This window comes from Tetrao urogallus, assembly GCF_951394365.1.
Source record: "Tetrao urogallus genome assembly, chromosome: Z".
NCBI classification, from domain to species: Eukaryota; Metazoa; Chordata; class Aves; order Galliformes; family Phasianidae; genus Tetrao; species Tetrao urogallus.
Genome location: NC_136816.1, coordinates 19,081,978 through 19,097,339, shown reverse-complemented (window position 1 = coordinate 19,097,339; position 15,362 = coordinate 19,081,978). Strand labels below are relative to the sequence as shown.

The 15,362-nt window shown below is 44.3% G+C and overlaps 1 protein-coding gene across 1 annotated transcript in view; it reads left to right on the top strand.

The window, feature by feature from the left end:
* Positions 1-3,560: 3,560 nt before the first annotated feature.
* The window catches only part of KCMF1 (potassium channel modulatory factor 1), a gene marked incomplete at both ends in the record, with an annotated part of 52,180 nt that continues 40,378 nt past the window's right edge, over positions 3,561-15,362 (top strand). The window contains 3 exons of the mRNA XM_079548236.1: positions 3,561-3,781; positions 13,849-13,924; positions 14,011-14,238. Coding sequence (XP_079404362.1) covers positions 3,561-3,781; positions 13,849-13,924; positions 14,011-14,238 — 525 coding nt within the window. The remainder of the gene's footprint in view (positions 3,782-13,848; positions 13,925-14,010; positions 14,239-15,362) is intronic.

The window sequence follows — 15,362 nt, the reverse complement described above, 5'->3', positions numbered from 1 at the left end:
GTGTGCTCCAGGGCTCTTCTAGGAACTGAAGGGCAGCATCGACTGAGAGCAGCTGATGATCTGTATTTTGCATCGGAGCGAGATGATTGCCAATTGCATTTAAAATTGCTGGTGCTAAAATAAAGTAGTAGAAACAGGACTCATTGCCCCATTGTTGCTCTGGAAAGCTGACAAGATGGGCACAGTTTCACCTCCCACTCAGGCTTGGAGGTGCCCCTTTCAGTTTCCTAGTGAGATTCATGACATTTGCAGATTTCTCTTCAGCTGTGTCTCACTTGCAGACTTTGCCATGTCACTGACTCTCCCCTTGTTTTCTCTCTCTTCAGGCAAAAGAGTACTCAGTTTCTTCATGCAGAGGTATTGTTTGTTTCTAATGAGATTGCTGCATTGTTTTAGGCAGAGTGGATGCTCTCAGTAGGCACGGCAGTTATCACATTGCAGATAGGTAAAGCAAAGGTAGAAACAGACAGAGTATCAGAGAGAATTATGAAATCATAGCATAGTTTGGATTGGAAGGGACCTTAAAACTCCTACAGTTCAAACCCCTTGCCACCAGATCACAATGCATCCAACCTGGCCTTGAGTACCTCCAGGGATGGGGCACCCACAGCCTCTCTGGGCAGCCTGCTCCGTGCGTACGTACATGAAGGAGAAAAGCAGAGGTACCACATGACTGGCATGGGTTGGTACAAAACATGAGGCTGGCACTTTTTCCTTTCAGCACTTACTGTCCATTTCACCCTGTCTGATAGTTCGCCTTTTCTGGCCTTTGGGCCTGTGGGGGCCTCAGAACAGGCTGAATGTTCACTGATGTGAACTGAACATACAGGGGTTGCAGAACCAGGGCAGACATAAGTGGGCTGTGGTACAATGTGGTGTGCAGCAGGGAAACTGGGGGTGAACTGTGAATTTCTTCATAGGCAGGTGAATGTGCAGGACAGCAGGAGGAGGGAGTGGGATGCAAAACCCTGAGCAGGGAGCGGGAGGACAATGAGTGAGTCACCAGTTGGGCTTGCACCTCGAGTACTCTGCTCAGTTTCAGGCCCCTCAATACAAGACATTGAGGATCTGGAACAAGACCAGGGAAGGGCAACAAAACTCATGAGGGGTCTGGAGCACAAATCTTACGAGGCGCGGCTGAGGGAGCTGGGATTGTTCAGTCTGGAGAAGAGGAGGCTCAGGAAAAACGTCACTGCACTCTACAACTTCCTGAAGGGAGGCTGTGATGAAGAGGGGTTTGACCTCTTCTCCCAGGCAACAAACAGGACCCAAGAAAATGGCCGCAAGCTGTACCAAAGGAGGTTTAAATTAGACATAAGGAAGAACTTTGTCTCTCATAGAGTGGTCAGGCACTGGAATGGCTGCCCAGGGAGGTGGTAGAGTGGCTGTCCCTGGCAGTGTTCAAGAGGTGTCTGGATAGGTGCTAAAAGATATGGTTTAGTAGCTTGTGGTAGTAATGGTGATGGGAGGATGATTGAACGAGATGATCTTATAGGTCCTTTCCAATCTTGTGATTCTATGATTTTATGAGGACAACAAAGATGTGAAGGATCTGTAACGGCTGAGGGACCTGGGACTGTTCTGTCTGGAGGAAGCTTAAGGGAGACCTTATCACCCTCTACAAACGCCTGAAAAGAGGTTGTGGTGAGGTGGGGCTCAGCCTTTTCTCCCAGGTAACAGTGATAGGATGAGAAGCAATGACCTCAAGTTGTACTAGAGGAGGTTCAGGTTGGATATGAGGAAATACTTCTTTTCACAAAGAGCGGTGAGGCAGTGACACAGGCTGTCGAGGGACACGGGGGAGTCACCGTCCCTGGAGGTGTTCAAGAGCTGTGTGGATGTGGTTGGTGGGCGTGGTGGAGGTGGGATGATGGTTGGGTGTTGTGATTTTAGAGGTCTTTTCCAACCTTAACGATTCTGTGAAAATGGAGGTGTTGGACAGAGGAGAGTCCAGAGCAGAGTAGGACCTGAAAATGCAGAGGAAAAGAGAAGCAGTACAAAAGAAGTACAAAGAGACAGAGGGAAAGACTGTGCTGTTCAGGAAAAAAGAGGAAAATCGTGATGAGAAAGGCAGCATGGCAGCAGGTTGCTTGGTACACACCACGTTCCTCTCAACCAGGAAGTAGCATGGCCAAGTCATGTGTGTTCTACTCATCCCAAGACTATATGAAAGGACTGACATCAAACGTGACAGTACAAAAAGTTCTGTGTGCATGGAAAAATGGAGCGGGACTTCGGCGACACTCAGCAAATATGGCCTGCCTCTCCTTGGCCCAGCCGGTGCACACTTTTGGCAGACACGCTTGTCCTGCCTGATCGTGGAAGAGGATCAAAAAAAAAACCCGAACCAAAGAACGGGGTTCAGGGGTGGAAAGGGAACGACCTTGCGTCTCCCAGCCAACAGCGAGCTCCCCAAACTGCTTCAACGAGTAACAATAAGCGATAGGAAAACCTGCTCGGAGCATGCGCGCTGGTCCTGGCTTTTATTATTATTATCATTATTACTACTTTTGCCTTTAGAAAGGCCTAGGCCGATCCGCACTCGCGCTCCCCCCGGCTCCGGCCATTCTTCCCGGGGGCCGCCCCAGCCGGCGCGCCCGGCAGCTCAAGCAGCAGGACCGCCGCCCCGCGCTTCGGCGGCGCTGGGCGGTGCCGGAGGGCCCGGCAGAGCATTTCCTCTTCTTCCTGGAGCAGGAGGAAGGGGCCGGCAGCGCTCCAGCGCGGCGCAGGCGGGCGGTCCCGCCGCCGCCGTCGCTGCGGCAGCGGGCGGGGCGGAGGGGAGCGGGCAGGGGGCGGTGCCTGGAGCCGGCGGGGCCCGGAGTCACCGTGTCACGGCGCCCGGGAAGCCGCCGCCGCCGGATCCGCCCCCCACGAAGCGAAGGAGGGAGGGAGGAGGAGCGGGAGGAGGGGAGGGAGGCCGGCTCCTCGCCGTCTCTTGTATATTTGCCCCCTTTCGGCCCTCCCCCCGGACCCGCTCCCCTCGCACCGGAGCTCCGTGCGCGCGGCGGCGGCGGTGGTGGCGGCAGTGGTGGCGGCGGGGGGCCAGGCCGCAGCGGCGCCCAAGCAGCCCGCGGGAGCCCCGGAACGGGCCTGGGCCGCCGCCTCCGGACTAGGATGTCCCGACATGAAGGTGAGCGGCGCGGGCCGGCAGGCCGCGGGGCGCGCGGGGCCCGGCCCGGCGCCGGGGCCCGGCGCGGCGCCCTCTCGGGCCGATCATCATGGCGCCGTCGCCGCCGGGAGGGGGCCCGCGGAGCCGGCAGCGGCGGAAGGAGGCCCCGGCGGCAGGAGGCCCCGGCGGCGGAGGGCGGCGGCCGGGCCGCGCTCTGCAGTGTCATGGGAGGGAGGCGGCCGTGACGGGCCGTCTACCCGCGCGGCCTGCGGCGGGGCCCTCCGGCCGCGGGAGCGGGGCCCGTCTGGGGTGGGGGGGAGGCCGTTCCTCCGCGTCCGTGGGCGGGCGGCCGCGAGGGCCCCTCTGCCCCCGGTGGGGCCCGGCCGCGATGGGCGGGCCTGCGGGGGGCGCGGGGCGGCCTGCCGACGTGTCCGCCGCCAGGGGTAGCGGCATGTGTTGTGGGAGTGCGGGAGGTCATCGCGTGCCGCGCGCTGCCCGTGTGCCGCCGTGTACGGTTGCGGGCAGGGCGGTGCGAGAGTTACTGGGAGTCAGTCGCAAAGAGCAGGGCGAGGGAGGACTGAGCGCTGGGAAGGGGGCTGTGGAAAACGGAGCGTGGTGTCGGAGAAAGTCGCTTGGCTGCTGTTGTTGTTTTTGCAGCCTTCCTGTCCGCAGGTAAGGTACTAGGGTAGTACGAAGACGCTCTTTATGCTGCACTTAGTCACCTGAAAGCGTAACTTTCTGCCATATTAGGAACTTATTCCGACCCCTGTCTCCATTTTCTCTGCTACCTCATTTCTCTTTATTTATTCCTAACGTATTTTGGCAGAAACACCGTAGGACAACTTGGTATTGGTGGGTAATGTTGCTGGCATTATGTTGCTAGCTTGTTGTCAGGCCACAGGACACTGTGTACGTTTTCTATCTCACAATCTCACATGCGGCTTGCTAAACAGGAGCACTTACTCGTGTGAACAAGTGACTGTTTTCCCACATCCACAAGCTCGTACTTACTTGGATTAGAGAAAACTTTGTGTGAACACCAGATCCTCTTTCCCATTCTTCCTCCTCCCCAGCTCCCTCTCTTCTGTGTGCAATACATCTTTTCCCAAGAGGGTAGAGGTGAAGGTGCTGGATCTGTGTGTGACTGAAAATTCAGCTGGTAAAGAATGAGTGAAATGAGGATTGGTTACAAAGTTTTTTAGTGAGCTTATGTGATAACGTCCTCCATAAGTCTGTCTATGGTGCTTGCATCCATGATACTCTCTTTGAAGTACAATAAATAGTAGGATACAGGCTTTTCTAGATTGAACAGGTAAAAATTATCAAAGTGATGTCCTGTTGTTTGCTAGTGTTTTTCAGAGATAAGTGTGTGGAATGCGTTGTTTGTTTGTTTTTTAAAGAAAAAGGTTGTGGTATTTGCTGAAAAGATGCTTTCGTCCTGAGCAGCCTTTCTGTACAAGTAGAGAAAATCTAAAAGGTTCTTTACAGGTGAATTTCTGGTGAAGTCTGTATTGTACATTTGCCTAATGGGTGTCAGTTTCTGGTTGCTACAGCAAGAGTAGTGTTCCTGTGCTTGTATGTTGATGTTTAGATGGGAATGATTTGTAACTAAACCAGGTCTATTGTTTTCTTTCTGAAGGGGATTCTTCAGTGTTTCTTCTTTTTGAAAAACTGAAATAGTTTCTCACTGGTTCTCTGTTTATTTCATGTATTTTGTTTCTGTTGACTTCTGTTGTAGGGCTGGGATAGCTTCTGTTAATACTGGAAGCATGCTTTTCCAACTTCTAGGAAAAGAGGCTTAGAGACTTGATTCCATTAGAGATACAGAAGCCCCTGAAGTGAAATATTTGCACAAAAGTAATTCTTGCGTCAGGTCTGTATAATGCCATTGGTAACTGAAATTTTTGATCCAGTGTGACTTAGTAGAGAGGAGCTGACTTTGGATAGCAAGTTTTTATTTCAGTAAGTCACACCTTTTCTGTGTTCTGCCCTAAGAGGGCCCCATTCTGAAAGTTACAAACTCGATTTATTGGTTGTGCCTGACATAGTTTAGAACACTATACCAGTTGTCTGATAAGAGTGGATGTTTCCAGAAGGGTAAATGCTGGAGAAGTTGCTCTTCCAGAATCTTAAGTACTCTTAAATAGGTACTCTTAAATAGGCCACAAAGCATCTGATGAACATCTATGCTTACATGCCACTAGAGTTTCTTGCCTGTTTTTGTTGGTGTAATCATCTATGTTTGTTTTAAATCAAATTTGTTATCTTTCAGAAAAAAAAATCTCACCATTCCCCTTTCCTCTGTGCTTCCTTCTCACCAGTGAGCTCTGAGCTCACGTTTTTCCCCACTTGATGAAAATAGATATAAATTTAACTTCAGTTATTGTTCTTCTTTCTTTAAGTGTTCTTTTGGTGTTTCAGAGGCTTTCTGGTACTACTGGCAAGTGTAATCATCAGTGTTTATCCTCCTTTTGCTATAGCTGCTCATTTCCAATTTTTTAAAACTGTCTTTGTTCTGTAACTCGTGTTAAGGAACTAGCTATTCCTTGCCTTTGGTTTTGTAGAATGCAACACGAGGTCACTCCCAGGTCTTGGATTTCATGTCATTGCCTTTTCAGGAGTGATTCATTGTGTTTCTGGGTTAGCCCCTCTGTTTAGGAGAGTGTGGTGGTGTAATCTTTAGCTACACTACCAAGCAACAGACAGGTGAATTCTTATATTCTGAAACACACAGCAGAAAATACCTTGCTTGTTGTAAATCTACTTTCTGTATACATACATGAGTAATGGCTCTTTTGTACAGCGGTGCGCAGCACCCGGAACAGGAAAAAGGAGAGAACTGTAACTTCAATTGATATCATTAGAAGACTTTTGCACTCTTTTTTTGGTGAAACAAGATTGCTGTAGCATTACTGGCCATTCTGTTTTCCTGTCCCAGTGGTGCCAAAAGGAGTCTCTGAACCATGTGATTCTCTATTGCATGCCCTGTGCCTCTTCTCCCTGCCCCTCTTCCATCATGTTTCTTATTTGCATTTGGAAATGTTTTCTTTAAGTTTCATAAAGCTAGCAAGAGTGGAAGTCATGTGTTTGTGTTGTTTGATTTTCATGATGGTGCCCATTCATCAGCATTTCTTATGAACCAGAAGAGCTCTGCAGTTAATCCCAGTTCCACATGAAGCATGGCCTGGACGTTAATAACATATAAAGGGAGAGCAGTGACTGTCAGGCCCAGTGGAGTTCTGGAATTGCCTGCTGGCTTCAAACTCCTCCCAAAAGGGAGTGGAACTTCAGTGCCGTCAGTTTTTTTTTTTTTCTGTGTGTGTACGAATGTCTTTGAGTCAAGTACCTTATTTGTGTTGGAAGGTAAATACATCTTTAGAAATGCACAAAATTACATGAGCCAATCATTTGAAATATAGTTAATATCAAGGTAGTGTTAACTCCAGTTTTGTAGCAGTACTTGTTGGAAGAGTCTGGCCAATGATGTTTTCTGTGTGGTCACATACAGAACATTAGTAAAACTTTATCCATAATAAAGTCTTGGAAAACATTGCGAACCAATTTCTGACCCTCCAAATGACGCAATAACTGTATCGTACTTGAGCTGCAGGATACCGCAAATTTCTGTAGAGGCAAACAACACCCAGCAGCTGATAGAAATCTTCTAATATTTCGTGTAGCGTCAATTATGTAAGTGCCACCAAATGCAAAGTTAATGTGCTTTTGTATGCAAAACCCTTAATTCAGGTAATGGAACTACACATCTTTCTTACAAAATAATCAAAACAATCCAGTCAATGAAGCGCTGCATTTGTTAATTAAGAAATGCTTGTGTGATTCTCTTACAATTAGTGCCTTCTAATGCATTTTAATACTACGGTTTCATCTCCAAACATGGAGTTTTGCTGTTCTGGAACACAGAGTAACAACAAATTCTTTCATATATTGCTGTTATTTAGATCTGTCTTGTAGGAAATAAATCAAGATTAAGTTGACGGTTTTGCATGTACCGTGAAATAGTGTGTTTTCTAAATTTGCTCTAAGATGTTACTCCACGAAAGTGTTTTCTAACTGCATAAATCAAAGTTTTCATAGTGTTAGTTGTACTCCATATGCACTAACATGTTACCATAATTAAAAGTATAGTGCAGTATCTGAAAATCCACATAATGTGATAATTTATCTAGTGGGAGTATGTTTGGAACACAATATAAGTTAATGTTAAATGGAAACAGCTGCAAATGTGATGCAAAGTAATGTTACACAGTAATTTGCTTTATTATTAAACTATTTCTTTTATTCAACAAAAAGCTGAATCAGCATTTAATAATAAAAAAAGCTGGGGATGTTAGTGGTATTTTAGCCAGCATGATACTACTTCAGTTTTGAGGCAGCTATGTTTTCATTTAAAAAAAAAAAAAAAAGTTTCTGTCTGTTGGTTTACGAAGAGTATTGCATGTGAAGCAGTATGCTGGTGTCCCTGCAGTGTGTGAACAAGGACCTCTGAAAATAGGTGGCAAGACAGACCACTTCTCTCAGACTTATCTTATGCAATAAAAACTGGTGTAGAGCTGTGATAGTTCTACCATCACTAGGTGGATTTGTGGGGAGAAGACAGTGGCTAAATAACTCCATTTGGGCTGATGGTGACTGGGAGGGATTCAGAGAAGGTTTAGAGAGCTGTGCAAGTTGCATGAATGGGGCTGGACAAACAGAATTCATGCATCTTAAATAAAAAGAAAGTTTTTCAAGTGCTTTGCCTGTTTACGCTCCTAATACTAAACAACTTTGAGGGTGAGTTGTGTCACTGCTTTCAGTTGTGCAGGTCTTACTTCAGTTACAGTTAAAAACTTTAGAAACTGAGCAATGACTAATACAAAAAAAGGTTAACGCATTCACAAAGCAGCTGGACACAGCAACACCTCTGAGGAACTGTGCTCAGTTGAGCCCTCAGGAATTGGGATGTGTCAGAATTCAGCTGCACAGACAGCACTAACTCCACCTTCTTTGAGCACCTGTGAGGCTTAGTGACCTGTTAGAGCCACGTGTTACCCCCACTTGCTACCCCATTCTCCTCTGGGGTGTGCAGGAGACTGCTGTATGTTAGAGCATACCTCTGCATCTGGATCTGTGGAGAGAGAGCAGGTAGAGGCACTGCAGGAAGAGAGAATGGTTGAATTCTGTGGGAACTGGAGCAACCCAACTTCCTTGCTCACTGCACAGTCCATGTGGAAGGCGTGGCAGATCACTTAGGAGACAGTTCATAGGTAGCTGTTAGCTCCTGGTCTTAATTTCGTAAAGGCCTGATCCAAGCTTTGGGCATTTGGACATTTGCAGCTGCAACTGTAAGAACTTCAGTGATATGCTTTGGAAATGCACCTGTCTATAGAAAATCAAATGCTCTGAAAAATGGATCCTTTGGTATTTCAAATTGGGCAGCTGGATTTAGTAGACTTGCTGTTTCAATCCTTGTGTTTTGGTTTCCATCAGTTTCAGGGGAAGAATTGTACCACTTTGAAGTACTGTAAAAGTTAATCCAGTATTTATGCCACACTGAAGTCTTTCTGCTTTTTTCTTGAAAGCACTTTCTATCAGAAAGACTGTTGTCAATGTAAGTTTTTAAAAGTGTGTGATTAATAAAGGCTCAGACGGACCAGTGATTATAACATTTAATGATTATAGCAGTTAGTTGTTTCTTTGCTGAATGGTGCACTGAGCAAATAGTTGTGTAAGACTACATTTCCTACAGATTCAGATCTTCGGTTGATCTGTATTTTAATATCAACAATGTTTTAAGTTTTCAGTTTTTGTTCTTGGAAGATTTAGCATAATGGAGGAGACATTTACAAGCTTGATTGGAGGCAGGAATGTCACTCGCCTGTATGGAACCGGCATTTCATGTCACTGTTTGCAGCTTGTGCGTGCCAATCTCAGATTGATACTCAAAGCTCAGGGTGATGTTAGCAACATGGAACATACATGTAATTTCTAACCATGCAGAAATTTCACCTCATATAACTCCTTTCTTTGTGAGTCCGTAATCTCAGTTTTCTAATAAGGTAAGATAATACTCCATTAATTCAAAAGGGTGGTGAAAACTGAAGTGTTTGTACATACATACAGTTGGTATGTGTTGTAAAACAAACAGAAGAATTCTGTTCCAGTGTAGGTTGAATCTGCCAAGTTTTCAGATCAAACAGTTAAAACTTGGGATTTGACATTAAGCATCATGCTAGAGGTCTCTTGACTGTTTCAGGTTTGAATGTGGCAGCAGAGTATCTCAAGCCTCATGATCTCTTTGGTTCCTATATCTTTCCCATAACGTCACCTGAACATCTAGTTTGAACTTATTCCTATCGTCGTTCTGTATTTATTATTCTTGTGGTTACCCATATCTTCATCTTTGCGTAGCGTTGTTATATTAACTTCTATACAATGAAGTAGGACTGTTATGAATTCAGTACAAAACATGGGCAAGCTCCGTAGCTTTACTGGTGGACAGTATGTATAAAACAAGGCTTCAATTTTGAGCTGTTTAAAAACTTTTATTTACGTTACTGACACTTGTTAAGCTGATGAGTAAGGTCTGTCCTGAGTTAAAATTGCAGGGCATCATCATCAAAATGCCTTTATCTTTAATATGCCTTTCTATCTTTGTGTAACTTCTCTTGATCTGTAGTCTCAAAACTGTAATTCAGAGGTGCTTGCAGGTGCTTGCATTATTTTTGCCACTGGAACTCGTTCTTACTTGGAATTCAATTTTTAAGTATGCATATAACTCACAGGAGCCTCCAAAGTGTTTGGCAAAACATATGTGTATGAACGTTTCTTGACTTTCAAGATGTAGTGTGGATGTTAGAGGGAGGCTGGATTTGTTTCGTGAAACTTGTATTTTTTGGTCTTAAAATGTGATTTTTATTATATTTAGTGTGTAATTTACCTAAACGCTGGAATTCTTGTTTTTACTACCTATTTCTTACCCTGCAGTGAAATTCATGAATGTGTTTTGGTTTTTTTTAATCCTGATTGCTTTATTGGGAACTTCTAGGAGACTTTATCTTAATTTTGTATCCACTTGTAATTGGAGACCTGGGAGAATCTCTTTAAGCTTTATTACAATCAAACAGGAAATCTGGACGTGGGAAACAATTTTCTGCCTTTTGCAGCAGAGTATGAGGTAGAGAGTTCATCATTCTCGAAGGCATCTCTACTCAAACTACGAGTAGTGGTGGTGTTGCCCGTTTCTGTGAGATTTATAGGTGCAAGCCTGTTACAGATTTTTTTACTCATGAGGACATTTCAAAGGTATACATTGTTTTCATGTATTACTACATGCACGCTGGTAGTCTGGATTTGTTTTCAATTTAATTTTTCAAACAATTTCACATTTTTCATGAAAATACTTCTCCACTTTTGATTTGGGTCATTCCATTATCATAATGACAACACAGCTAAAGAAAGACTTGTTTTTTTAATAATCAATTTATAATCAATTTCTTTTAAACATCCTGCAAGATATGAAGGAAACAACAAACTGCGTTTAAAAAAATTAAAAATAAAAATCTGGATCATAACTTTTTTTTTTTTTTTTTTTAACCTCAGGTCAGATTTGGTCTTCCCCCATCACTTCTGCTATGTCCTGGTGCCAGATTCTTTTTGGGAGGCAATGTTTCTTGTCTTGACTGACAAGAGGTGCTGTCTCTGGTAGGATAAATTCTCTTCTTTATTTTCCTTCTTTTTTGTCTTTGAACTCTATCCCTCAATTTCATTTTTCTTTGTTGGTGTTCTTTCTTCCATTTGCTGTTCTGTCCCTCTCCTACTTCTCTTCATAGAGAGGGGGTATTTTGTCAGAAAGATCTGGGAAACTGTGTAGGCCCATGTTGGAGTCAGATGTGGCTGAAGCTTAATGCCTGCCTCTGGAAGCCCCTTTGAAAAGCAGAGCTTTAGTATTTCTTGTTAACATAACTAACCCGAGCCTAAGGAAATAAGCATTGCCAAAAATATTTTTAGACAGCAGGTTCTTCAACCTGTTGTAGAAACAAATTTGTGTTTAGGTTTTCAGCTGAAACAAATTGGTTTCAGAAGTGAAAATTCTGTGCAGTTACCTGGATAACACCAAACCATTCTTAAACTGCTTGTTGAGGAGGGTTATTATATAAAACTTTTAAAAACAGTCGCAAGTGTGGGTGGTATAAAAAGCCCGATTTCTTTTAGCTTATTGATAATAAAACAGCTAGTACTGTTGGATAAAGGATATTACTGTTGGCCAGTTTTCTTAGACTGTGTTTACCCTAGGAAATTGAAAGGGTAAGGTAAAATCCTTATGTATAAACAGTCAAGGAATTTGCATGAAGTAATTAGACAGATGGGAGAAAGCTGTTTAAGAACATCAATATTAATATTGCAATTCTAAACCAACTTCTAAACAAATTCTGTACCTCCTCATACCAACTGAGTTACTCTCCAGATGCTTGATAGTGTGGCAGGAATGTGATGGCAGCTCCTGGCAGCAAACATCTGAGCACGTGCCTTCAGTGGCATTAGAATTATTTGGAGACATCCCGGAGATGGCAGTGCTGTGAACTGCTGAAGCTGTGATATTCCTTGGGTACCTGCTTTGAATGTCCTCACCCAAGCAGCAGTAGATCCTGTTAGTGTGTAATCGTGGAAGGATTTGTGTGATTGCCTTTAACTTGTCTTTGCTTCTGGATAAATAATTATAGTAAGAGAGGTTTATTGTTTCTGTATTTTTTTTTTTTTTTTTTTTTTTTGGCATAAAAAAACACACTAGTACATGTGTGTATTAGCTGCGTGCTTAGTTTTCACCTGGAGTAAGTTTGAAACTGCTGGAAATCTTACTACATAAACATTCGATGGTTGGGCCTGCTTTTATAGTAAAAGGAAATTAGCTCTGAAGAAATCTGTGGTTTGGATGCAAGAGTTTGTCTGTGCTCAAGGTCCCATCATTTCACTTTCACTTCAACAAAGCACATGTGTGACTTATTGCAACAATTTGCATGTGCTTTTAATACAGGCAGTAAAGATGAGGTGTGCTTTACACAAACGGTGTTAAGTATACTCTTGTTATGTGTGCATAAATATGCAAGCTGAGGTTGCCTCTACAAGTGGAAAATTTACACAGTGAGAAGCAGCTTGTGGTTCACTAGTGAAATCGGGTCTGCAAGAAAAGCTTCACGAGGGATAATAATGGTAGAACTTAGCTCGCAACTAGGCAAGCATAGGTTTACCACTGCAGTTTTGCAAAGTTTCTTAGGACTTTGCCTTCTCACCTTCCAAAAATAAGTCCATTATCTTCAGCACCCGAATTATTATTAGTATCATTTTTTTGTGTGCTTCAAGTAGTCTTTTTCCACTTAAAGCCAGGTTTAGAGAGAATGAATTGAGGTGTGGAAAGAATTCAGGATGCCCTTTAATGCAGGTGCAGAAGTAAGATACAGATTGCACAATTGTTGCTGTAATTATAAACTTTCCAATATAGATGAACATAACAAAACTCATGTAATATTAGTTCCATACCTGTCCGCTGTTGTTGTGTATGCTGCTCAGATGAAACAAAGATGTTAGCAAGTATGTTTGGATCTCTGGCTATGAAGATGGACGACTCTGTTGTTCCACCTGCAAATAGTGGCCAGTTTTTTTGTGTAGATGTGCATCTGCTGATTATATTAAATACTGTACAGGTTTTAAGAAGGTGCAGTGGAAGCTGTGCAACATGTCTTGATTCAGGAAGATGTCAAATAAGCATTTCAGCACTCTTCTACCTTGTCGTTTTGATTTAGAAAACCTAATGTAAAGGTGAAGAGCCCATTTGCTCTTTTGACTGCAGAAAAAAAGAGATGCCATGACCTGAAAAGTACCTTTCCCCAGATTGTTTTGACGTAAGGCCTCTGGATTGCCAGATATCTGGCAGAATATGAAGTGTTCCTTATTCTGGAAGACTTTTGTGAGGAGTTCAGGAAATAGCTTGATTTTGCTGTAGAAGAGTAGCTTTATTAGTGAAGAATGTTTTCAGGATAATTGGCTGTTATTAGTCAAACATAATGGCAGAGGTTGCTACAGGTTATGTTTTTGTGTCCAAGCTGCTGCCTGAAATTTACTTAGAAGCATAAGATCTGCTGGATGCAAACTCTTAATGTCATATTTAAAAAAAATAGTATAAATTGAGGACTACATAAGTTTTGGGGAGACAGAGGAGTTTAGTTTGATATGATGCTACTGTCTGCAGTGTATTTGAGCCGGTTAGTACAACTCAGGGCTCTGTTAGTGTTTTGTTCTTGGAAGCATTAAGAATTCAAGGAGTGTGACTACGGAGCAAAAGGAGTGTATTGTTGAGAATAATGTGTCAGAATAGACTTGTTTAGCCAAAAATTAAGTACTCTGGGCTGATACTGGTCAAGGTGCAGGACTCCTGACTCTGGCTTTGAGGAATGCTGCGATGTCATCTTTCAGGTCAGCAGATGATGATTACTTCTTGTAAGCAATTGTGTTAAGCATTTTCTTGATCTTCTTCAAAACATATTTTTCTTCTCTTAGTCCTTTTTCATTAATTAATGCTATTGGAAAAACAGACACTTTTGTAGCTGTATAGTAAGCCACAGCATCAAACATCGTTGTTGTGGAAGAAGATCCCGCCTGTGTGCGCCTTCAAGGTACTGAGCATCTGGAGATCTTGGCAGCGTATAGTGATTGTAAATGTCCATACTGTCCTTCATTTGAAGGAGGGCCAACTGGGCGTGGCTCATTGGAAGGCCATGGCACTTCATGCAGGGCATTGAATCAGGGAGTGCTAGCAAGGTGAGTCCTCCCCACTGTCCCCACTGAGGACACCAGCTCACCAACTGGCTCCCTCCCAAGAGTACAAATCTAACTGTGGTCTCCAGAAGGCCAAAGGCTCTTGCCAGCATACTGTCAATCCAGACAGCCTGCCCAAAAATGTGTCAGTTCAGGCCTCCGGTTGCAGTGAGTACCTGAATCTGTCCCTGCTGGTAAAGGGTGGCAGGGATGCCACCTGTCTGAAGTGTGATCAGGGCAATAATCTGCTCAGTATGGTGGTAGAACTCGAGGAGGAGGTGGAGAGGTTAAGAAACATCAGAGAATGTGAGCAGGAGGTAAATTTGTGCATCAACTCACTGCCATACCTGCAAGTAAGGCACAGGGGTGATATATACCACACAGTGGTGGACCTTCTGCCCTCTGTCATTAGTAGAGGGAGGAGACCTAAGAGATGGGGTAGAATGGACACAGGTCCCAGCTTCGTATCAAACAAGACAGACAAAACCTGTCCCTACCTACCTCCATGCCCCAAGTGACCCTGCATAATAGGTTTGAGGCTCTGAAACTTGAGGGAGAGGAAAGTGGGGATGCAATGGAAGGTCCACCAGGAGGTTGTATAGGGTGAAGTGGCTGACTCCATGTCTCAAGACTGCTTCTGCTAAGAAGGAAAGAAAAATTATTGTTATAGGTGACTCCCTTCTAAGGAGAACGGAAGGCGTCATGTCAGCTAGACTGTACCTGTAGGGAAGAGTGCTGCCTCTCTGGAGCCTGAGTTGGGAACATTACTAGGAGACTCCCTAGTCATGTCTGTCTGTCTGATTGTTACCCCTTACTGATAGTTCAGGCTGGCAGTGGTGAAGTCATTGAGAGAAGCCTGAGGTCACTGGGGCTTTTAGTTGATGGAGAAGGAGTATTTTCCTCTATTCCTTCATTGGCAGCAAGGTATGCAGGGAGGACCAGGAAAACCCACCTGATAAATATGTGGCTGAGAGGCTGGTGCCATTGCAGGAATTTTAGCTTTTTTGACCGTGGGACTGTTTACTTGGTATGTGGCCTGATGGCTGCAGATGGGTCTCACTTGTCTCAGGGGGAAATGGAACCCTAGCAGAGCTGGCAGGGCTTGTTTGAAGCCCCCTCAACTAGGTGTGAAGGGGATAAAATAAGACTTGCTAGAGGTGAACCTGGAGGAACAATGCCAGGATTAGAGTGAGTCAAATGGCTCAGCTGTAGTGCATCAACACCAGTGTGCACAGCACAGTCAACAAACAGGAGGAGCTGGAAGCCATAGTGTGGCAAGCAAACTGTGACTTAGTTGCTGTTGCTGAAGCACAGTAGTATTGCTCCCATGACTGCAGTGTTGCTGTAAGCTCTTCAGAAGGGATAGGAAAGAAGAAGGGGCAGTGGTGTAGCTCTTAATGCCTTGTTTACATCTGTTTTTAACAGTCAGAGCAGTTATCCT